This window comes from Kogia breviceps, chromosome X, assembly GCF_026419965.1.
Source record: "Kogia breviceps isolate mKogBre1 chromosome X, mKogBre1 haplotype 1, whole genome shotgun sequence".
Lineage (NCBI taxonomy): Eukaryota > Metazoa > Chordata > Mammalia > Artiodactyla > Physeteridae > Kogia > Kogia breviceps.
Window position 1 is genome coordinate 14,979,229 of NC_081330.1, and position 25,069 is coordinate 15,004,297.

At 42.8% G+C, this 25,069-nt stretch overlaps 1 protein-coding gene across 16 annotated transcripts in view; it reads right to left on the bottom strand.

Annotated features, from left to right (window-relative positions):
• Window positions 1-5,855: 5,855 nt before the first annotated feature.
• Window positions 5,856-25,069, bottom strand: part of INTS6L (integrator complex subunit 6 like) — a 52,547-nt gene continuing 33,333 nt past the window's right edge. For 3 of the 16 annotated variants that reach the window (XM_067023098.1, XM_067023091.1, XM_067023095.1), the window contains 10 exons: window positions 23,985-24,117; window positions 18,691-18,785; window positions 17,613-17,723; window positions 15,172-15,390; window positions 14,008-14,131; window positions 12,434-12,576; window positions 10,629-10,863; window positions 8,532-9,101; window positions 7,558-7,651; window positions 5,856-6,834 (listed from right to left, as the gene is read on the bottom strand). In XM_067023098.1, the coding sequence (XP_066879199.1) occupies window positions 6,732-6,834; window positions 7,558-7,651; window positions 8,532-9,101; window positions 10,629-10,863; window positions 12,434-12,576; window positions 14,008-14,131; window positions 15,172-15,390; window positions 17,613-17,723; window positions 18,691-18,785; window positions 23,985-24,117 (1,827 nt within the window). In that variant the 3' untranslated portion in view covers window positions 5,856-6,731. The remainder of the gene's footprint in view (window positions 6,835-7,557; window positions 7,652-8,531; window positions 9,102-10,628; window positions 10,864-12,433; window positions 12,577-14,007; window positions 14,132-15,171; window positions 15,391-17,612; window positions 17,724-18,690; window positions 18,786-23,984; window positions 24,118-25,069) is intronic. The other 13 variants (XM_067023099.1, XM_059051381.2, XM_067023101.1 and 10 more) reach the window with 8 other exon arrangements.

Here is a 25,069-nt window from a genome sequence, read left to right on the forward strand (position 1 = left end):
CCACATGCCACAACTACTGAAGCCCGCGTGCCTAGAGTCTGTGCTCCACAGCAAGAGAAGCCACCAAAATGAGAAGCCCGTGCACCGCAATGAAGAGTAGCCCCCGCTCGCCACAACTAGAGAAAGCCCACACACAGCAACGAAGACCCAACACAGACAAAAATAAACAAATAAATAATAAATTTATTAAAAAATTGGTGCATTTAATGTTGTCCCAGAGGTCTCTGAGACTGTCCTCAATTCTTTTCATTCATTTTTCTTTATTCTGCTCTCCGGTAGTTATTTCCACTATTTTATCTTCCAGGTCACTTATCCGTCCTTCTGCCTCAGTTATTCTGCTATTGATTCCTTCCACAGAGTTTTAAATTTCATTTATTGTGTTGTTCATCATTGTTTGTTTGCTCTTTAGTTCTTCTAGGTCTTTGTTAAACCTTTCTTGTGTTTTCTCCATCCTATTTCCAAGATTTTGGATCATCTTTACTATCATTATTCTGAATTCTTTTTCAGGTAGACTGCCTATTTCCTCTTCATTTGTTAGGTCTGGTATGTTTTTATCTTGCTCCTTCATCTGCTGTGTGTTTCTCTGTCTTCTCATTTTGCTTATCTTACTGTGTTTGGGGTCTGCTTTTCACAGGCTGCAGGTTCGTAGTTCCCGTTGTTTTTGGTGTTTGTACGCAGTGGCTAAGGTTGGTTTTATGGGTTGTGTAGGCTTCCTGGTGGAGGGGACTAGTGCCTGTGTTCTGCTGGATGAGGCTGGATCCTGTCTTTCTGGTGGGCAGGACCGCATCTTATGGTGTTTGATATTACATGGAGCCAGGAGGTGTCTGGTGGTCCAACGTCCTGAACTTGGCTCTCTGACCTCAGAGGCTCAGGCCTGACCACCGGCCAGAGGAACAAGACCCTGTCAGTCGCACAGTTCAGAAGAAAAGGGAGAAAGAAAAAGGAAGAAAATATAAAATTAAATTAAATTAAAAAGTTATTAAAATAAAAAATATTAAAAATAAAAAAGTAATAAAATTTAAAAATAGAAAGAAAGAAGAGAGCAAGCAAACCAAAAAACAAATCCACCAATGATAACAAGTGCTAAAAACTATACTAAAAACAAACAAATGTACAGAACCCTAGGACACATGGTGAAAGCAAAGCTATACAGACAAAATCTCACACAGAAGCACACACATACACACTCACAAAAAGAGGAAATGGGGAAGAAATAATCTATCTTGCTCCCAAAGTCCACCTCCTCAATTTGGGATGATTCGTTGTCTATTCAGGTTTTCCACCGATGCAGGGCACTTCAGGTTGATTGTGGAGCTTTAATCCGCTGCTCCTGAGGCTGCTGGGAGAGACTTCTCTTTCTCTTCTTTGTTTGCACAGCTCCTGGGGTTCAGCTTTGGATTTGGCCCCGCCTCTGCACGTAGGTCGCCTGAGGGCATCTGTTCTTCGCTCAGACAGGACGGGGTTAAAGGAGCCGCTGATTCGGGGGCTCTGGCTCACTCAGGCCGGGGGGAGGGAGGGGTACGGATGCGGGGCGAGCATGCGCTGCAGAGGCCGGCGTGACGTTGCACCGGCCTGAGGCGCACCGTGCGTTCTCCCGGGGAAGCTGTCCCTGGGTCACGGGACCCCGGCAGTGGCGGGCTGCACAGGCTCCCGGGAGGGGAGGTGTGGACGGTGACCTCTGCTCATACAGGTTTCTTGGTGGCGGCAGCAGCGGCCTTAGCGGCTCATGCCCGTCTCTGCGGTCCGCGCTGATAGCCGCGGCTCGCGCCCGTCCCTGGAGCTCCTTTAAGCGGCGCGCTTAATCCCCTCTCCTCGCGCACCTCTGTAGCTTTATTTATTCTTTTAATTTTTATTGGAGTATAGCTGATTTACAATGTTGTGTTAGTTTCAGGTGTATAGCAAAGTGAATCAGTTATGCATATGCATATATCTACTCTTTTTTTAGATTCTTTTCCCATGTAGGTTATTACAGAGTACTGAGTAGAGTTCCCTGTGCTGTACAGTAGGTCCTTGTTTGTTACCTATTTTGTATATAGTCGTGTGTGTATGTCAATCCCAATCTCCCAATTTATCCCTCCCCCCCTTTTCCCCTGGTAACCATAAGTTTGTTTTCTACATCTGTGACTCTATTTCTGTTTTGTAAATAGGTTCATTTGTACCTTATTTTAGATTCCACATCTAAACAATATCATATGATATTTGTCTTTGTCTGACTTACTTCACTCAGTGGGACAATCTCTAAGTCCATCCATGTTGCTGCAAATGGCATTACTTCATTCTTTTTTTTTACATCTTTATTGGAGTACGATTGCCTTACAATGGTGTGTTAGTTTCTGCTTTACAACAAAGCGAATCAGTTATACGTATACATATTTTCCCATAATATCCCATTGTATATATGTACCACATCTTCTTTATCCATTCCTCTGTCAATGGACATTTAGGTTGCGCTGTAGCTTTACAGTTAAGTCTCAAAGTCAGGTAGCATCAGTCCTCCAACTTTGCTCTTTTCCTTCAATACTGTTTGCTTCTCCATATAAACGTTAGAATCCGCTTATCTGTATCCACAAGAGGACTTGCTGGGATTTGGATTGGGATTGCATTGAATCTATAGATCAAGTTGGGAAGAACTGACACCTTGACAACCAAAAGTTGGAGATTTTAATTCTCAGGCTCGCCCACACTGAGCGCCTAGCAATTTGTCAGTTAAAGTTCAGGTTTTCCTACCGGGCACTGGTTCTCACAGAGGTTTTCAGTCATGAATCTCTGCTCCAGTAAGCCATGACTCCCTGTTCTTTGCCTGTCTGTCTCACCAATATTGGCGGTTTGCCGGATGTCCTCCCACTCTGAACAGATCCAGTCTGTTCAGTCTTCTACTTGTTGGGACAGAGTGGTGGCTTCCAAGCTCTTTACATGAGGAACCAGAAACCAGAAGTCAGTGATTAAAAAAAAAAAAACCCACAGTGTATTCGTGGGTTTTTTTTTTTTTTTTTCTTTCACTGCTCCATATGGCATCAAGCGGTGTCAGATGGCGGCTGGGCTGCTCTGGAGCATTTTGTTGCTGTAAATTGTACATAAAGTTCACCATTTTATTTTTCTGGCCACACCACGTGGCTTGCAGGATCTTAGTTCCCCGACCAGGGATCGAACCCAGGCCCCTGGCAGTGGAAGCGCGGAATCCTATCCACTGGACTGCCAGGGGATTCTGTAAAATTTACCATTTTAAAATGTACAACTCAATGACATAAAGTACCTTCACGCAGCGTTAGGCAGCCACCACAGAACTATCTGGTTCTAAAATTGTTTTACTATCCTAAAGGAAACGCCATCAGCAGTCATTCTCATTTCCCCCTTCCCCAGCCCCTCACAAGCAGTTGTCTACTTTCAATCTCTATGGATTTGCCCGTTCTTGATACTTCATATAAATGGAATCATACAGTATGTGCTCTGTCTCCTCTGGCTTCTTTCACTTAGCATACTGCTTTCAATGTTCATCCGTGCTGTACCATGTAGCAGTACTCCATTCCAATGTCTCTGCGTCCTCTGCACTTTTTCTTTCGCTTTTTGATTATTACCATCCTAGTAGGTGTGAAATGGTATCTCATTGTGCTTTTGATTTGCATTTCCCTAATGACTAATGACGCTGAGCATCTTTTCATGTGCCTGTTGGCCATGTGTATATGTTCTTTGGAGAAATGTCTTTTCAAGCTCTTTGCCTATTTCTTCCTTAGATTATCTTTATGTTGTTGAGTTGAAAGAATTCTATTTATATAATGGACACTAGACCCTTATCAGATATGTGCTTTGCAAATATTTCCCCCTATCCTATGGGCTGCCCTGTCACACTCTCTTGATTGAGTCCTTTGACACACAAGAGCTTTGAATTGTAATGAAGTCAAATTATCTATATTTTTCTTTTGTTGCTTGTATGTTTGGTGTCTTATTTAAGAAAACATTGCCAAATCTAAGGTCATAAACTATTACTCCAAAGTTTCCTTCTTAGAATTTTGTGGTTTCAACTCTTATAGGTAGGTACTGATTCATTTTAATTAATTTTGGTATATGGGATGAGGTGAGGGTCCGACTTCTGTTACTGATTTCTGGCTTGACTCCATTATGGCAAAGAAGATTTGTTGTATGATTTCAATGTTATAAAATTTATTGAGACTTGTTTCGTGGCTTAATATATGGTCAACACTGGAGAATACTCCATGAGTACTTGAGAAGAATATGTACTTTGCTGTTGTGGTGTGGGGTGTTGTATAGGTGTCTATTAGACCTAATTGGTTTAGAGTGCTGTTCAAGTCCTCTATTTCCTTACTGATGTCCTTTTTTAAAAAATATAATTTTATTTATTTATTTATATTAGGCTGCGTTGGGTCTTCGTTGCTGCGTGCGGGCTTTCTCTAGTTGCGTCGAGTAGGGACTACTCTTCCTTGCTCTGCTCAGGCATCTCCTTCTGGTGGTTTCTTTTGTTGCGGAGCACGGGCCCTAGGCGCACAGGCATCAGTAGTTGTGGCACGCGGGCTCAGTGGTTGTGGCTCGCAGGCTTAGTTGCTCCGCAGCACGTGGGATCTTCCCGGACTAGGGCTCAAACCCATGTCCTTGCATTGGCAGTGAATACTTAACCACTGTGCCACCAGGGAAGTCCCTCCTTACTGATCTTCTAACTAGTTGTTCTTGTCATTTATTTTCCTGACCCTGAAGATTAGCCAGAGGTGAAATCTTCTGGTCTTCTCCGGTCTTTTCTGACTGAGTCCTGCCCTGGGCATGCACATGGCTTTCTACATAACCAGATATACACGGGAGCATTTCAAAGCCCTTCTTCTCCGTAGTATCACACTCCTCAGTTTTTCTTTCCAGGATTCTGGCATGTCTGTTGTTTGCCATAAGCATCGGCAGCTTATTCACTTGCCTTTCAATGTTTCTGAGGAACATCCTTCACACAGCTGCTTCTCCACTCTAAAAGAGTTTAGAGTTAACACAAAAGAAAAGCAATAAAGCCCCTTGCGTCAGTCCTTCAGGGCGCCTTCCAGACAGCTTTAAACAAACACAGTTCCTTGGGAGTAAGGTCTACTCTCCTCCCTCCTGAGCCAGGAGCCCTCACTTGGAATGCAGGCTGACGTCTTCAAGACCGCTGCTCTACTAGGGAAGGGCGGGGGCAAGAATAACTTAAAATGCCAGCAAATTCTCCTATCACATTTCAATGGCTCTTCTTCTGACTTCACAGTCGCTTGGTGGCTGTAACCCTCTGACGATCTTCCAGAGTTCCAATAAACTTGACTCCGATCATTGTTTTCCCAGCCTTTCCAGTGTTCCTGGAGGACCCTACCCAGAGGGCCCTACACCACCGAGTTCACCAATATCACTCAGTTCCGTGAGTGACATTTTGACGTTTACATCCTTCTGCTAACGTCTTAATTTAACAGTGTGGTGGCTTCCCTGGGGGCGCAGCGGTTAAGAATCCGCCCGCCAATGCAGAGGACACGGGTTCGAGCCGTGGTCCGGGAAGATCCCACGTGCCGCGGAGCACCTAAGCCCATAAACCACAAGTACTGAGCCGGCGCTGTAGAGCCCCTGAGCCACAACTACTGAAGCCCCGGTGCCTAGAGCCCGTGCTCCACGACAAGAGAAAGCACCGCAATGAGAAGCCCGCGCACCGCAACGAAGAGTAGCCCCTGTTCGCGGCAGCTACAGGAAGCTAGCGTGCAGCAACGGAGGGCCCAACGCGGCCAAAATATAAAGAAGTAAAGAAATAAATCTATTAAAGAACACAACAGTGTGCACTTTTTTTCTGAAAGGAATAACAAATCATAAGGAACAGAAAACTAGAAATTTCTCTAGCATCCGGGACCTTGTGAAAAATCAATAAAATGATTTATTTTATATATGCAAGTCAAAATCTCTTTGTACAGTTAAATTTCTGCAAATTAATACAAACATAACAATACTGCTCCATATAAACCTTTGTATAAACATGAAAGGAAATGTATACATTATTTTCTCTTTTAGTGCTTCTGAAGAACAGAAGCGCGAGTCCACCTGAAGGCTTCCTGTCGTCACCTGCGAGAACAAATGTCAGGGCTTGAGGCAGCCTCAGGTGCACTTTGTAATGTCTCCAGACACAACAGAACAGAGTTGGAGGTAGATTGTTTGGTGACTTCCCCTGCCCCTCCCACGGAGAAATAAGTTACCCAAATAGCAGCTCTCTTCCTCTTTGATCCAAACTGTCCTGAATATTGCATGGGTTTAAAGGCACAACTAGGAATGGTTGAAAACTTTGTTCAGCACACACAAGATGCCCAGTTGGCCTCTGAACACCTATTCTTTCTAAGGGACATAGCAAGAGCGTCAAGTATTGCTCCTCCTGCACGCGGCCCCTAGTCGCTCTGCAAATGCCCGGGACGGCCAAGTGCAAGAGTGAGCCCTTATCCCGTGTGGTAGGGGCGACAGGGTTGACTGATTTTAACCTGCTGGATTGATAACATCACCTTCCTCAACTGGGAAGAGTAACAACAAAACAGCCAATTAATACTTTCAAAGAAAACTCATAGGGCGAAAGCCAGCTTTTCCCGCCAGAGCATCTGAAAACAGAAGGCTCCACGGCTCTTTTTTAGCCTCTGGAAGGCAGTTCCCTTGACTACAACCTCGTAGGATACTCAACGATATCCCGTTCTATCCTACAGCACAGGAAACGTATTCTTTGTTCCTCCTTGGTCTTTGCGTTAACATCATGATCTGCTGTTGATGTGATTAATGTTCTTGACAAGGTGGTGGGGTTCTATTTTTTCTAGTACCTTCTCAAGGTACTGAATTAAGACTCGTCTTTTGAACCTAAAAAAGAAAAAGAAATTTTGTTAACCAAAAGGTCCTTAAAGCGTTTATGATGCGCGAGGCACCGTGCGGGGTACAAGGTGGGACTGGCCATGCACACGGGAAATAGCAAATGTAGGTTCGTGTAAACATAGGGCTTAGCTAATACCGAGAGAACCAACTGAGAGCGCAAGCCCACCTCAGACTGTGAGGAGTGCAGAAGGCTCCACAGACCTGGATGAATGAGCTGGCCTCAGGTAGTATTAATCTAGACGCCTCTGGAGACAGCCGTAACTATGACTGAGGGCCAGGGCTTAGGAAAGCAAAAGGCAGGGCTTCCCTGGTGGCGCAGTGCTTAAGAATCCGCCTGCCAATGCAGGGGAAAACGGGTTCGAGCCCTGGTCCGGGAAGATCCCACGTGCCGCGGAGCAACTAAGCCCGCGAGCCGCAACTACTGAGCCCACGTGCCACAGCTACTGAAGCCCGTGCACCTAGAGCCCGTGCTCCTCAACGAGAGAAGCCACCGCAATGAGAAGCCCACGCACTGCAACGAAGAGTAGCCCCCGCTCGCCGCAACTAGAGAGAAGCCCGTGCACAGCAAGCCAGACCCGACACAGCCAAAAATAAATTAATTAGTTTTTAAAAACGAGGAAAGAAAAGCAAGGCGGCACCAGTCCCTCCACCTGTCTTGCATTGGTCCCGCCTTAAAGTAAAACACAATGAAGAATTCCTCTTTACACCCACCTTGCAGCTTCCTTGATGGTAAATTCAATGAATTGTTTCCTCACTGCAAGAGGTCCTTGCACTCCTTCAAGCAAAATGAAAATCCTTTCATACTCTGAAGATATTAAAAAAATTAGTATTTTTAAAAATACGGATGAAAAATAAAATTCAATCTCTGCACATCATCAGTAACCATCGCTCGTGTGTGGAAAGTTAGGTACAGTGCGTATTTGAAACACTGAAATCGGGACATCTGCACATACCTGCTAGGGAAACTCGAAACACTAATTAAATGTGGTCCGCTGAATAACGGCCGCCCAAGCTGTCCATGTCCTAGTTCTGAGAACCCGCGAACATGCTACCTTATACGGCAAAAGAGGCGTTGCTTGGCAGATGGGATTAAGCTATGGCTCTGGAGATGGGGAGGTTATCCATGTTTATACACGCTGCCCCATGTAACCACAAATATCCTTATGAAAGGGAGGCAGTAGAGCCGGTCAGAAAGGAAAGATGTAAGGGTGGGAGCAGACGTTAGAGAGGAGAGAAGGGGCTAAATTGCTGGCTTGAAGAGGGAGGAAGCGCCCACGAGCGAAGGAGCACAGGCAGCCTCTAGAAGCTGGAAGAGGCGAGGAAGCAGATGCTCCCTAGAGCCTGCAGAAGGCACCCTGGCCCGCCAACGCCTTCATGCTGGCCCGGTGAAAATAACTGCAGATCTGACGTCCCCAGCTCTAAGACACGACAGTTTCGAGCCACAGAGTTTGTGATGACGTGTTTCAGCAGCAAAAGGAAACTATTACGGCGAGTAAGGGGAAAACGAGAGAGAAAGGTGTATTGGGGTGTTTTTTGGGTAAAGCAAGAGGAATCATTTTAAATTATGTGAAAACGCAATACTTCCCCAAAGCGCACCTCTCAGGAGACACCTTGAATCTATTCTGAATCCTAAAAGGCAAGGGAGCTCCCGTTACATTATCGGTAGATGTTCTTTCACTACTTACTTCGTCCAAATTTTCGAACTTCCTTCATTAACTGGTGTTTTATATCAGCGTTGATTCCTTGCGCCATAGCGGGAGTAATTTGCGACGTACTCGGCCCAGTTTCCAAAGCAGGTGTTGCCGAGACTTTTCGATCATCTACAGAGACACCGCAGTTCCTGGTTCCTCCTGCGAGTGCATTACTACCGGGATTCTGCATCAGGTCATCCTTCCTGAGACCAGTGAAGTCATCGGACAGAGAATCCGCTCGGTCGGGTGGGCTGCTACCTCCTGCCGTGTTCACAAGCTCTGCGGCGGCAGGTTTTGACAAGAAGCCATCGGGTGAGATCTGACCATTTTCCATCTTCTCCTCGTGAACATCGTGCGTGGCAGTGACATCTGGAAACCAAGTTAACAAGTGGAGCTGTGACGTCGGTGCGTTACGGCAACCCCACGGGGACAGCGCGGGGCCCCTCGGCTCCGAGGAAACTGTTTCGTGAAGCAACACAGGAGGTACCAGATGGAGCCCGAGGCCCCTCACACTGAGCTCAGGAAGGTAATACGACAAGACGCACTTTCTTCTCTTCACGGCCCCTTGAATACATACGGAAACCAAGGAAGACGGTACAACCAATACACAGCCTCGGGCCCCTGGTGCTGAGCGTTTAGCTGCAGCTTGTGCTTTACAAGCTGAAAAGCAGCAAGTCTCACTTGGTGTCATGATTTCTGTCATTTACCTATGAAATGCCATGCTCCGCCGAGCTTGACATCAGATTACGTGGCTCCCCGCGCCCCCCCCACGCCGTCTCCCGCCTCTCTCCCTCAAAAGGTCTGAGCAAACAGAGGTGGTGGCCATTAGATCCGAAGGCTCTGTACGTCCCGCATCACCCCACCCCAAATCCCTGTCAGTATTCGATCCTCCTCCTCCATGTTCCCTCTCTCAGAAAAGTGAGTTTCTTTTTACTCCAGGTCTGACAGCTCGTCTCCACTGACGCGTCCTGCTCTGGGCCGGGCGCCGTGCCAGGAGCTGGGGAGCCGCAGCCAACAGGACAGACGCACACGGTCCCCGCCCTTATGGAACCTCCATGCTCGTGGGGAGGCCAGGCCGTAAGTGCACGAGGATCCAACACGACTCTTAACAGTTTGCATTCGTGTCAGGGAGGAAGCAAGCAGGGATGGGACAGAGGGCACGAGGGGGAGCCCCAGTGGACCACGTGGTCGGGAAGGCCCTTCGGAGGGGGTGGGCTCTGGGCGGGGCCTGGAGGAGGAGCGAGCGAGCCGGCCCGTGCACACGCAGAGGAAGCGGTCCAGGCTGCGGCGAGGGCACGTGCAGGGCCCCGGCGAGGGGACCGGCCACGGAGCACAGAGCAAAGGACAGAGGCACAGAGACAGCAAGGAGGAGCCGACAGGCCACGTGTCAGGAGAGGACGGCGGGGCCAGGTCGTGCGCAGCTGGCAGACCAGAGTCGGGAGTTCAGGTGGTGCTCTGAGTGCCTAGCAGAGGAGACGATGGGTCTTCAGGATGGATGTGGCGTGATCTCTTCTCTGTGTTGGCGTGAACACTTTGTTTGCAGGGCAGAGAGTGACTTAGATGTGGAGAAGATGGGAAATGGGGACATCAGATAAGAAGCTATTGGAGTAGCTTGGTGACATGAGGGCAGCAGAGATCAGAGGCATGGAGAGAAATGGTGGCATCACCCAGTGGAATGGAGGAGGCCGAGGCAGACTGCACTTGGTTGGAGCAGAGCGAGGGATTGAGGACACAGCGCACATATGCGGACTTATTGAGCCCATTTGCTCCTACTGACTCAGCAACTCCGAATGGCTGCACATCCTTCCGCCTTGCCCTGGCAAAGCAAACAGGCGTATCTCTTGCCATTTCTCCAACTTGTGTTAATTACTATGTAATAGGGATCTTCCTCCCCTCATATATATTGAGATCCTTGAAACACGGTCTCCACTCCCCACGGGGCCCTTTGTACCTACCACATAGATGGTTTAATAACGGTTTACTTAATGAACAAAAACTGATTACAAAAGAAATGAATACAAAGGAAAAGAAAATTGTTTAGTGTCTTAGTCCTCTAGGGGCCATAAGGAAATCACAACCACTACTCTATACCTGTATGTACAAGGGTGGGTTTTATGAGGTTTGGATAAGATGGGAACCACGAGGCTGAGGGTGGTCCCTTTCCGCCCACGTGGTTAGTTACAGTAGGTGGTGTTTGTGGTTTCCTCAACAGCAGGGACATACTCCGCCTTCTCTTAGATGACAGAGGACTGCTGGGTTCTCCAGGACGTTTCACTTTGTTTTGTGGCCCTGTTACAAACTCATCTGCTTCATCAATCATCATTCCCTAGAAAACATCAATGAACATATTCCATTAAAGACAACACTGCAAGAACTCTTCACATGCATACACAATCCTATGCTACATCAGCAATATCGATCTTAATCATGGGCCAAAGATTGGCCATACCCCACCGACTCGTCTCAGAAAACGCTACTCAATTTCAATCTAGTCTAAGTGGAACGAGGAGGAGACTTGTTGTAAGGTCAAACACAACACAATCATAGTTGACCAGAAGGCTTGGGGAAGGAACAACTCGATGAGAGTTCCAAAGTGGGAATAAACCCACAGTGACCTTTCTGAAGAAGTTACAAACCATTTTGCATCAACCCTTGGTAAGGGAAATCATTCCCTTTTGTGTGCTTTAAACGCATCCTTAAGAAATATTGACAGTCAATGTACAGAATGCTGCGTGAAAATGGTGACGGGCAGGTAGATGGAAAACGTCATTCCCCCAATGGCAATCTCCCCGAGATTCAACTATGTCCACCTTGGTGCTGGACAGAAATGAGGGAGGGGGCTTGTCACCCTTGGGAATAGATAAAAGATGAGAGCCAGCAGTATAGAAGGTCAACTAAAAGCTGTTCTCATCCAAGGGTAACCCAAGAATGTGCACTCCCATTACTTGAATAAAATCATGATAACTGACTTTTCCAAAGCATTTCCCAAAGCACATAAAGGGGAAAACGTAGTCACTGAGCATGTACCACATGTCAGGTAATGTTCTAAATGGTGTACAGGTACTAACTCAACACTCCACAGAGCTCTATTAGTTAGGTGTCATAGTTATCTCCAGTGCTACAAATGGGGAAACCAAGACACAGAAAGATTAAGAAAAACTCCAGTTAATTGAAGATGCAGGTGAAGCAGAATACCTTTCAGTCTACTTTTGTTACAGAAGAAATTATAGCATGGTCTGCAACTTTATATCAATGGTCTCCCCCATGAATGCAGATATAATCTCCATTTGTCTTCATGCTTATATGGTCAAGTCAGTGTATCTCTCACTTATACACACAGAGGTACACGCACACATCTCACATATAGAACAAGCCAATAAGGCAACACCACTTAGTACTTCATATTTCAAGAGGAATACTTTATAACTGTCTAGATACAGCACTAGAGATCTGAATAATGTAAACAGAGGACATAAATGGTGATCTCAATATTAAAGGAATTAGTGTGTGGAGGTGGGAACAAATACAGACTCTGGAGCTGGAAAGACGGGGGTTCAAATCCTGGCTCTTATCAGTTGTGTCACTCAGGGTGAACCATTCGACCACTATGAGCTGTGATTTCGTATTATAGGGCAGACAGTAGTACTCATCTGCAGTTACGAGTATTCAATATTATCATTTAAAACATCAGCTCCTACTACGTGCGCAATAAATGCCAGCTAACACACCCTTGCATAAGGAGGCTCCCACTTTCCATTCACAAAGAGCCCTGGAGGCATATGTTATCCCTTAAACAAACAGAAAGAGGACCTCCGATTTACGTACATGTTGCCAAGAAGAAAGGAATTACTGCAAGAATATCACAATTTAGGCAGACATAGAAATAGATATCCCACCTTCTTATCTTGTTTGAATGGATTGCCAAAAGTATGTAGTCTTTTTGGTTGATCTGGATCAATCTCTCGAAGTGGAGAAGCCAGTGTCTTTAGATATTCCTGATAGTTACCCATTTGTGCAACTGGAACACTATGAAGGGAATCTGCAAAATCACCGGAAAAGAAACAGATACTATACAGCAGGAGTGTGTGGTCCTTTTGAGAGGACAGGATCATAGTCTGATTTAGCATTGTGTATCTTGGCAACCGAGAGTCTAAAATCTCGAATCTAGCAGCCTAGGATCTAAAATCATCCGTCTTCATCGCACTCATCACTCAGTCTACCATCACTACGGCCTACAAGCTCAAATCCCGAGGGCAAGAACAACTCCCTCACTCTTCATACCAGGTTGGAGAATGGGCTGACATTCCCTACACTACCATCCCAACTCAAAACCCCATATTTTATGTTTTAAAGAGCCTAGGCTCGGGGCTTCCCTGGTGGCACAGAGGTTAAGAATCCACCTGCCAACGCAGGGGACATGGGTTCAAGCCCTGGTCCGGGAAGATCCCACGTGCCGCGGAGCAGCTAAGCCCGTACGCCACAACTATGGAGCCTGCGCTCTAGAGCCCGCGAGCCACAACGACTGAGCCCACGAGCCACAACTACTGAAGCCCGCGCGCCTAGAGCCCGTGCTCCGCAAGAAGAGAAGCCACCGCAGTGAGAAGGCCACGCACCGCAATGAAGAGTAGCCCCTGCTCGCTGCAACTAGAGAAAGCCCGCGCACAGTAACGAAGACCCAACGCAGCCAAAACTAAAATAAATTTTAAAAATAAATTTATTTTTTTAAAAAAGAAGCCTAGGCTCCATGGTTTTCTCTTATCATCCAGAGAATCTTGGTTAGTGGGCCTCACCCTCTTGGTAAACTTGATTAGATCTACAGGCTCTCTTCCTAGAAAAGTCCCCCCTGCCAAAAAACCAAAACCAAAACCAAAAAAAAAAAAAAAAAAAGGCATATAATTTCAGGAGGTTGGCCAGGCTAAGACTTGCACATTTTAATGGACAAATGACCCTGCTTAAAACAAGCAAAATGGAGTAAAGGGGAATTATACACTGTCACCAATTATCCTAGACAATATCAGGCTCATTCTTTTCCTGTAAATGAGGAATGTGGATTAAATTCATCACAGTAGGCTGGGCGGTATAGAGTCAGGTCATGCAATTTCCGGAATCTGATAGACCTAGGTTCCGCCACTTTCCAACTCACTAAACCTGGGCAAACTACTAAAATGCTCACTCTCAGTTCCAATGTCCATAAAAATGGGCATAAAAACAGCATCTATCTCATGGGGCTGTTTTGAGACTTACAAGAGCTAAAACGTGTAGTGTAATATATGCACCGATTAATGCACACTTCCCCTTAAACCTGAGAACAATAAACTTGTGCCCGGGTAGCTGAAGGGATTCAGGGACAAGAGGCATTATAAATATTAAAGTATTACAGAATAACTTACTCGTTATGCAATAAACATCTTCGTGAGAGTCAGACTTGACATTTTCCTAATCAACAAAAAGCACTTCTTTGTTCACTTACCTTCATCTTGTCCAACAATAAACTTGTGTGTTTTCAGCAGATTGGATCGCATTCTGGTTAACTGGTCTAAAAGACCTCTACGTGGAATATCATAAGCATTTCTATATGTCTGAGGTTTCAAATCCTATTTGAAATGAAACAATTTCAGTTGCTCCTGAGGCTTGTAATATAGAAATATAATTCCTAATCCTCTTAAAATCTTAGTGAAGAGAGGGATATTCATTACAACTAACTACAGTAGAATGTTGCCAGTGGAAAATCTGCCTTCGCTGGCTCTGTTCTGAATTCTAATACACCCACAGAGCATTAAAGCCACTGGGAATATCCTTTTTCCACATGTCATTTAAAACATCAAATCCTGAGATTTGTGCCGCGGGCAGCCTTGCAGGCCCCCTGTTTGTAATCTAGACGTAGTCCGCCGGCAGCCACGGAGGCGAGCTGCTGGGATGTCCGTCCGGGAAGCAGTGGCTGATCCTACAAGGGCTGCAGTCATCTGAGCACCTCCGGCCCCAGTACCCTTGGGATCTGGGGCAGCAATGGAGCCCAGGCTGTGCTCTTCCCCGGGCTGCCCCCAGCCAGTGATGGAGACTGATGGGGGGTGTTAGGGCCTGGCCAGTTCTGCCCGACGTGCACCTCCTCTATGGGAAATCGTGGCGCCGGGCTTCCCTTCTGGGCTCGGCAAGATTTTCTACAAGCTATACTGATGTCTGAGGCTTTTCGTACCCACTCCTCCTTCCTTCCCCCATCCTCTCACAAGTGTTAGTTCAGCAGCGTAATCTGACGGTTAGCAGACATTTGGTCCTGTCCAAAATGTCTGTACAACATTTGGTCCACGCCAGAGGTCCTTGATAATTGGTCACACTTGGTCCTGTCCAAAAGGTCCATGGAGACATGTGGCCCACACCAAAGGGTCCTTGATATTTGGTTCTGTCCAAAACCATTCGGCATGAACCAAATATGCTCACGGATATGTTTTGGATCGCACCAGATTTCAAGGACCTTTTGGTGTGGAGCAAACGTCTTATGGACATTTTGGATGGAACCAAGTGTTCCGCAAGGGATCTGAAAGCTCTCTCTGCTTACTCTTGTTCCTTCTCCCCTTTATCTTTCACAGACCTTACCACCCCCCCCCACACCAAACAAGCTATTTATGTCACAGTTTACCTTGTTTAAGAGCCCTACTTGGAAGCCGGCAAATTCTTTGGTATTCAATTCTGCCAGTCTTGATGTTGTTTCTCCTATGATTTCTTTCAATAGTTTTCTAAAATTTTTATTGTGAGTCAAGGACACTCCACCTCCAGAATGATTTTTCACTTTGATTCCAATTTCCTGGGGAGGTTTCTTCCCCACTGATGCTAGTATTCGTTCTGACTCTAGTTTGGTCTAAAATGAAAGTACATAGTATGTTATGAAAAGATCTATATTATCACTATTGTTTTTACTACTTAAGAAAGATAATACTTTAAGAACCCCATTGAACAAATTTCAATCGCAAATCACAGAAAAACGGATAATTAAACATTTTCCTGTGCTTCTCTGTACTACCACAGCAAACAGAGAGAGGGGGCTAGAAAGACAAATAATAATACACTTTTTTTTTTCTCTTGTCTAGTGCAAAAATTATGATTGAATCATGGAGAGAAAGAAAACCATGGGTAAGAATTACATTCACAGACATGTAAAATCACAGTTTGTTACTGTAAAATCTAGTCTAAGTCAACATATTCGTTTCGGACCCAGACATAAAGGGTGAAACTCTGTATTTATAAAAGTACACTAGCGCTAAAATTCAGATTACATAGATTGCATTATATCTGAAAAAAACTTATAGTGTATGATTCTAATATCAGACCACCCCCCCAAAAGTAATACTTAACAAATATTACCAAGTAAATAATTTGTAATATGTACTCAGTAAGTTTCTTACTAACTCACAACAAAAAAAATCCTCTTAATAGACACTATTATACCATATTGATAAATATTGCTTGAGAATGTATCGTAGCAATAGATTTGGGCATATTTCATGATTTACATACATCTGAGATGGTTCAAAGAACACTGGTGACATAGAGTTATTAAATTAGTAATTAAATTAGTAAGTAGAGCTAGTATAAATTAGTAACGGTTTTTTCTTTTTCTCTAAAAGGTGGAATTCCGCCAATGTCCAGTAAGCCCCAATTAATTTTGAATTTCTTGTGGCTTGGTCAGAGATACTCATAAATGTTCCCTAATTATTGGAATTAAGGATGTTTATTATCTTTTTAAAAATTTAGTCATGAAATAAGGGATAAGAGCAAATGAAGGGTCTGTTTCCACAAATTGGTCCCGAAAGGTCATTGATAAAACTATACAAGCAATGTGTCCCAGAAAGCCCCAGAACTTGCATGAGTTTCAACTCTGTTCACTATTCTTCCTTCTGGCCATACCCTGCTGACACAGCCTTAAAGGCCTAAGGTAAACATCAAATAAAAAAATATAAATCAATAGATCAATCAATCAATAAATAACCAAAACAAAACATTTAACAACAACAACAAAAATCTATTAGCAGAGAGGGAAAGGGGTTAAGGGGACACTCGATAGATCAGAAATCTGGGTTTGCCTTTACTTTCTTTTGCATTTATGAGCACACTGGTCCGGTAGGAGCTGGTAAACTGCGGACTCTACTTAAGTTTTTGCCAGTTCCTAGCAAGGTGTGTCAGCATCCCAAATTGTGGAGCCACTTTGGTTCTTTGGTGTCAGAAATCTGACACTTATTTGCTCTGACACTTATTTGCTCTGTTTTCTAAAGGCCCAACTTTGAAACATATCCAACTTGAAGCATTATTGTCACGGCAAATGCTACTACTATGCCCTACCTGGGAATACGTTTGTGCACAAGAAGAAAGTAAAGCTGCTGCATTAATTTGTCATACAACATGACACATTTGTATGGCAGTAAAACTCTAACTCAGTAGTTCTCAAACATTTCCACCCTGCAAGAATGGGCTAGGTAGAGGTGAGAAGTATGATAAGTAGGGGTGAGTGGAGGATGAGGTACTAATAGAGAGGGGCAGGCAAGGGACAAGGTGAATAATGGCAAATGAGGTGGGGGAACTGGTGGAGGGCCTGTCACCCTCCAGTGCGAGGGACACTGGTCTCGTCTCCCCCTCTCCAAGAAAAAGCATACTGATATTTATTGCCCCAAAACGCATTTCAGGCAAGTAATTAATCACACCGTGCCTCAGTGTGCTGACCTAAAAAGGGGGACGCTCTAGCCCAACGTGATTGGAGGAGAAACTAGGTTGAGGACAGACAAGATGTGACCCATGGATAATTCTATGAAGCCTCTGCCCCTCCTAGGCCACAAAATATCAACCAGCTTGTGGGCAGAACAAACTGGCAAGCGAAAGGAGAAATGGCACAGCATCAAATGATACTGACAGACCCTTAACTGCAGTTTAATGGTGAAGCTAGAAGCCATAGAGAATCACATTATTACTAATCCATAAAGTGTAGAAATATATACACATTTAATTTGAAAATTACAGTTATACTAAAGAATAAGGAAATGCACTTCTGAGGGCAAAGGATTTTTGTTTGTTTGTTTTTACCAATACTACCTGTTGGCTGAGTTTTTTAAGGTAAGAGATAACACTGTAACTAAGTCCACAATCTAAATTATCTGATATCAGATTTGGAGCTCCCATCATCCTTAGTGCTTTCTTTAATGGCTATAAGGAAACAAAATACACAACAGTAAGAATAGAATAAATCTTAAAATACTCAAACTTCAGTTATAAGGGGCAAAGGGACATGATTCATTTCTTAGAAGTCAAGGTGCTGCACATAAAACCAAACATGGAACATTAAAAAGTGGCAATGAAAATAGCAGAAAAGTAAGGAGCAGAGAGTAAAAAAATCAGAAGAGAGTGGGATAAGAAGAGCAAGTAACAGCAAATTCAAACAGGTAAATTGCTTTCAGTCTTAATTCCCAAGTCATGAAATCATTTCACATTGCATTTTATTGCGCACCCCATTCCTGCCATGGTAAATACTAACACACCCCAATTTCTCCTCCCAGTGACACCAATGGTATCTCTTAAGGTTCTGCCTTTTCACCTCTAGAAACTTGGCTTAAAGTTTACCACATCCACCTCTGAAATGATTTTGATAATCTTGATTTAGATTATATGACCAGTTCAAAATAATTATGAATATTTTTCTCAAATTGTAAAAATCCAAATGACACCAAGTGATTTTTTTACTCTTTTTGGATTCCCTCTAACCAGTGCCCCTACTTCATGCTGTGTCTAGGACACATTTAGCAAGCCGTAAGTAAATATAATGTCTCCAGGTTGTTTGGTTTTTTTTTTCAGAGGAAAACCCAATAGTGCGAATTTCTAGAGTTAAAAAGGGAAGTTGATATAACACATAAATCCAGTCCTATTTTTCTTAAATTCCAAAATTATAGTTTCACAAGGTTAGTTTTTATAAGAGAAACATAGATGTGTTTTATAACAATAACCATGGCAGTTAAAGGAAATAAAATAAGCAGTTCTCTTTTGTGCCGCCATGACATCTCCAAGCTCTTACACATAATTTGAGAAGACAATGGCGACCCAAATTTACAAATTAAAAAAAAAACTATCTTATTTCAGGGGTGAAGTTTTTGATTGATTGGATAGAGTTAATACATACTAATAAGTAGTATGGAGGCAGAGTTTTTAAGTAGCTCTCAAAAGCCTGTCGCCACTTCACATTTGGCTTAAGCTTGTGAACTTTAAACAAGTCATCTGCAAGAGAAAATCCAAGAAAATATTACACTATTCCAGTCCTAAATTCCAAGATCTAAATCAAGCAACCCACATCTATTATATCATTTCCTAGAAATTTCCAGTTTCAATTACATTAGATGAACATTTCATCGGAGTTTACTTGATCATCTTTTTTTGGTACTATGTACCAAAATTATATAGCAGTTTTCTAGAAAATGAAATAAATTCTCAGGTTACATATTCATCTTCCACCTGTGAAGCTACATAAAATGTAATATTAAAACACTGACTCTGATCTATGTGAAATATTATCTTACATATTGGTAACTCTAGTGCAGTAATTTTCACCTGAGAAGGAATCCATGGTCACTGGTGGATGGAATATTTCTTTTATTTAAATAGAGAATGTTAAAACAACAAGAACAACAACAACAAAACGATCTCACAGATACAGAGAACAGAGTGGTGGTTGCCAGGGGTGGGGGTGGGTGAAGTGGGTGAAGGGGGTCCAATGGTACAGACTTCCAGATATAAGATAAATAAGTCATGGGGATGTAATGTACAGCGTGATGATTATAGTTAACTACACTGTAGTGCATATTTGAAAGCTGTGAAGAGAGTAGATCTTAATATTTCTCATCACAAGGAAAGAATTGGAACTATGTTTGGTGATGGATGTTAACTAGATTTCCTGTGGTGATCATTGTGCAATATATACAAATATCGAATCATTATGTTGCACACCTGAAACTAATAGAATATGTCAATTATACCTCAATAATTTCTTGGGCAATGATGGCACACCCTAAATACGTTTTGGATTCTCCTTAATCAGTGTATATTTTGTTTATCCATATTTCCCCCCTCTTCATTTCCTTGATTTCAGTGGTCAGGCATTTTGAGCCAAACTTTGGGTCTCTCAAACATTAGTTAACAGTTGGCTGATGGCACTAGTAAAAGCAAGTAGAGATGTATGTTGAAGTTGAAAATTCTGAACAACTAAATATGGTTCTTGAATATGGTGCATTATTAATACAACTAAAGAGATTTTCCTTAAAAAAAGCAGATATCCCCTATATTTTTACACTCAAATTTAATTATTTAAATAATACAAATGCATTATATACACTACATGGAAAATTCCCCAAATATCTCATTATTTCCTTCCAAGGATAAGAAATTTTTTAATATAATAATTCAAAATTGATATCCCCAGACATCAACCGACATGAACCTGCCACACTTACTATAAATACCAAAGATATTATAAATTCACTCTCTATATTGTTTCTTCATGTTTTACTGGCTTTTATCCAAAAAACAAATGCTTTCCTTCCAGGAACAAAACCATCCCTATGCCATATGCACAATTTCTCTACAAATGGGGCTATTCTTTGAAATTCTGTATTTATTTGGTTAAGAAAAGCAACTACATATTTTCTTCCTTTTACTACTATAATAAATTATTCACTCCTGCTGAAACTAATTTAGATGAATTTACAAAGTCATAAAATGTAGGTCTTTTGTTCTTTAGGTACAGGGTAGAAAGAACAAAGGAAAAAAGATCTGAAGAGATTTCTGGCTCATTGCAGCATGCAGGCCCTTTAAGGACCATTCATACCTTGACAGAAAGGAACGGGAGACCGTGGAAATATCCTGTTATACCATGTCTTTGTGTGAAGTCTGTGGAGAATTAGGCAGATTTTGGAAACTAACTGACAAACGTAAATACCACAAGACTGAAGAGACATTTAGATATAAATAGATTAGACGATGAAAGTCAATAATAGTCTTAATATTTCTAACAATGCCAATTGCAATAATTCCACGCAGGAGCCAATTTAGTCTAATTACTTCTTGTCGGATTTATTTTTTCATGGGGGCGAGAGGAAAAAAGAAAATCTTCCACAGACTAGATCTAGGGTAGAGAGCAGTTAGGGTGACACAGCTTTAGTCACTATCTTTGTAGCTCAGAAAATGATTTCCATGGTATTACATTTCCATTCACATGCAGCCTCCAGGATGGTACAGTAAAAATGTCATCAACAATCAGCTCATCCGCATTTGAAAGATGAGATGAGAGTGTGGAAAGAGAGTAAGATGACACTGCCAACACCTCAAAAACTACAGATATTTTCTCTTCCGGTTCCTTTCTCCCCATTTCCTGCTTCAAAACGGCAGGGGTTTGAGTTCAAGCTCAGACACATACTATGTACTTAGCTCAGTGAGCTTCGAGAAATCACTTCACCTTTCTGTGCCTCCATCTCATCCATAAAATGAGTTTAATGATAACTGCCTTTTCCCACAGGACTGTTCTGAGGAACTAGATTATGTACGTGAAAACACTACATAAAATTTATAAATAGCATAAACTGTGAAGCACCGGATATATAGTGATAAATAAACATCAGATTATCCTCTTTCGGTTATTCTCTTTTCCTCCTCCTGATCATAACTGGTCTTGATATGGAGATGAACTTTATTTTTTACACAAGTCCCCAGTTCTTAATTATTTTTTTAAAAGGTGACTGAATGTGGCATACTTAAGAAAAAAAAAAGGACAAGTTGCTACAAATGCAATAGAAAAAAAATTTCCTAATTTCCTGATTGAGAGATAATCTTGCCAACTGTGATAATCTGGTTACCTACCACCCTACTAACATGATTCTTAGGGTAGCTCATTGATCCAATTATGCCTCACTTATCTATCCCAGGTAAATTTTAATGCTTAAATAAACTTTTCTTGACTACTTTTCTTTCTTTCTTGCGGGCCTCTCACTGCTGTGGCCTCTCCCTTTGCGGAGCACAGGCTCCGGACGCGCAGGCGCAGCGGCCACGGCTCACGGGTCCGGCCGCTCCGCGGCACGTGGGATCTTCCCGGACCGGGGCACGAACCCGCGTCCCCTGCATCGGCAGGCGGACTCTCAACCACTGCGCCACCAGGGAAGCCCCATCTTGACTACTTTTCATGGAAATCTTGAATTAATAAAGAGGAAACAAGGGTCACTTTTATGGACAGTTATTGTACTCTGCAGTACTACAGAGATGTTCCAGACATCATAAAGTGTGTGTGTGACTTAACTTGATAACTTTTTACTAAATGCCCTGCCTACTAAAACTGCAAAACTGTCCTATATCTTTATATTATATCCTTAGTATGGAATAACAGTGCCTTCAAGAGCTACTAAGATAACATAGATATTAATAATGACAATAGTATTATTAATCAGACAATAGCACTTACTGTTTGCCAGGTGAGTTTGATGCAATTTAATTCTATTAATTCATTTAATCCCAACTAAATCCTTTTGAGGTAGGTACTATTATTATTCCCACTTTACAGATGAAATAGCTGAGGCACAGAGAGGTTAAGTATCTTATCCAGGGTCACACAGCTAGCAAACAGCAGAGCCAGGATTCATTATCAGGGCAGCTATGCCCTACAGTTCAGACTGCTAATCACCATGGAAGCTACACAATCCAGAAATTGAAGTAATGGTGGAAGTGTTGGTGGAAGCTATTTCAGAACCTCAACATGAAACCCAAGTTTGGGATTCAGGGGCACAAGAACCTCAGCCTCAAAGGGTGTGAAAATCCTATGCTCCTTGGAAGATACGGTTTCTAGTTTGGGATGTTTGCAAAGGGATAATGACCAGATATAAGATTTGCAAACTTTTCCCCATTTCATCATACGTTGCCTTTTGCTCTCTATTGTATCCTTTGATGCACAAAAATCTTTAAGTTTGATGTAGTCCCATGTGTTTATTTTTGCTTCTGTTGTCTGCGATTTGGGTATCATCTCTCTTTTCTTTTTATTTATTTATTTTTTTCATCTCTCTTTTATTATTTCTTACAACCGCATGTGAATCTACAATTATCTCAAAATAAAAAGTGTACTTAAAAAACAGAAAAATAATACTATTAACAGTCTAAGTGAAGATTAGCTAGTTTGATCCTTCACTTTTTAGTTGTGAAAACTTGAGATCATAAAGGTGTATTTAAGAAAACAGGGTAAATAAATCCACAAAATACAGGTACCTTTTTATTGGTAGTCTTATTAATCTCAAAGACACAAAATATATTCTATATAAGTGAAAATCACCTGTTAGAAGATATTTTTAGATATGACTAAGAAACAAAGTAGATAGGCTCTCTAAAACAATCATTTATGATGACCCACTCTTAACCTTCTTAACTTGCAACATTCAGAAGAATTGCTTTTTCAGGACATTTAATACATATAATACTGATAGCAACAAAAATCTTATGCTTTCAATGACTATATTAAAACTTAGTGGGCTTCCCTGGTGGCGCAGTGGTTGAGAATCCGCCTGCCGATGCAGGGGTCACGGGTTCGTGCCCTGGTCCGGGAAGATCCCACATGCCGCGGAGCAACTAAGCCCGTGAGCCGTGGCCGCTGCGCCTGCGCGTCCGGAGCCTGTGCTCCGCAACGGGAGAGGCCACAGCAGTGACTTAGTAAAGGTTTGATCCTTTTTGCAAAAATTAAGAAACCTCAGCAACTCAAAATGTTCACAACTTTACAAAGAGAAAGATATCGTGTGGTACTGTATTACTCTAAACAGATGTGGCTCTTTAAATGAGAAAAAAAAATCACACACATTTTCAGTGATGTCTGAGTAACAGCTTCTGGAGTTGTTCCTTTTAGAATCTTGCCATGGAAACCACAGCTTCTACAACTGCAGTTATTGCAGAATTCACTCTTGTATCTATTTCCTTAACTTGCTACTCTGCGTAAAACACATGCCTCAAGAGCATTCAATATTCTTTCGTGGAGGAACTTAGCGCAGGCCAACAGCCCCACGGAAGCCCTATTTTCTGAAGAAAACCATCAGATTCTTGAAGTGTTAACCCCAATCAACTTTGGGGGGCCCAAACTAGTTTAGCAAAAGCCGAGTGCACTTAAAACTGGAGAGAAGAGGGGTGACAGCATTGGAGCTTGCAACCCAAAGAGCAGCATAAGAACCACACCCCCCCGAGGTGAAGAGTCTCTTCTGTTTGATGTAAAAACAACGAAAGGAAAATGAACAAAACAGAAAACCGGATGCAAATTCTAACGTTCCAAATCAGTTTTCAGACCTTTATATATCCTGATACCCATTACTCTTTGACTACATTTAAAATGCTTAGTTCATCGTCGATTTTTCTTTTTTGTTTGTTGTATTTCCAAGATGACTAAATGACACACACTTGACTTACCTAAAAGAGGGAGTAAAACTGGGTAGTTGTACGGCATCACAAAGAGGTTTACACAAGTTAAAGTTGTGCTGGCTTTTAAATAACCAAATGGATATCCAAGTTCATTGTATTTTCCACTGCTGGTAACAAATACCTGAGAAGATGGTGAAGTAATGTACGGTTAATGACAATAAGAATTTTATGTAAAACTAAACACAGCAACATTCCGCACCGACATCTCCGGCACAATTTAATTGTAATTTAAAAATGGGAACAGTGCTTTCACTACATTTATGTCAAAACATATCATACTAAAGAAGAATGTTCAGATTGCAATTCTTCTGCAAATTGCGTTAAGAAATGAAACCGTACTATGTAATAACGATCCAGAGACCACAGGCTGCATCAACAATACCCAAATATTTACTTGGTTAGCACGATGGAAAATAAGGCTGAAATGCCACTAAGTGATACCAGCCATTAAAACAAATTGAGGGCTTCCCTGGTGGCGCAGTGGTTGAGAGTCCGCCTGCCGATGCAGGGGACACGGGTTCGTGCCCCGGTCCGGGAAGATCCCACGTGCCGCGGAGCGGCTGGGCCCGTGAGCCGTGGCCGCGGAGCCTGCGCGTCCGGAGCCTGTGCTCCGCAACGGGAGGGGCCACAGCAGTGAGAGGCCCACGTACCGCAAAAACAAAGAAACAAACAAAAAAAACCAGATTGACTTCTCAAAAGAACAAGTGGTAACCAGAATGGAGGCTGTTAGGAAAATGGAACATGTCCCTATGCCTAAAGCATGCAATTACAAAAACAAAGCCCATTTAAAGGATTATGCTAACACCCCTCATGTGTACTACTATTAAGTTTTGCTCTACTTCCCTTTTATGCCCCATTCCCCTACCCATTTATTCATTTTTCATCCAATAAATATTTATCGAGGAGTCTGTTACAAGCCAGGCACTGTTGATAATTATTTTGATACAATTATATTGAGCAAGGAGATGCTTTGGTTCAATCTGGAAGGCACTTTCTCTTGTAAATGATCCTGGTGGAGCAAACATTCAATAAAAATGAAAACATTAATCTTTATTCCATATGACTAGCATCTT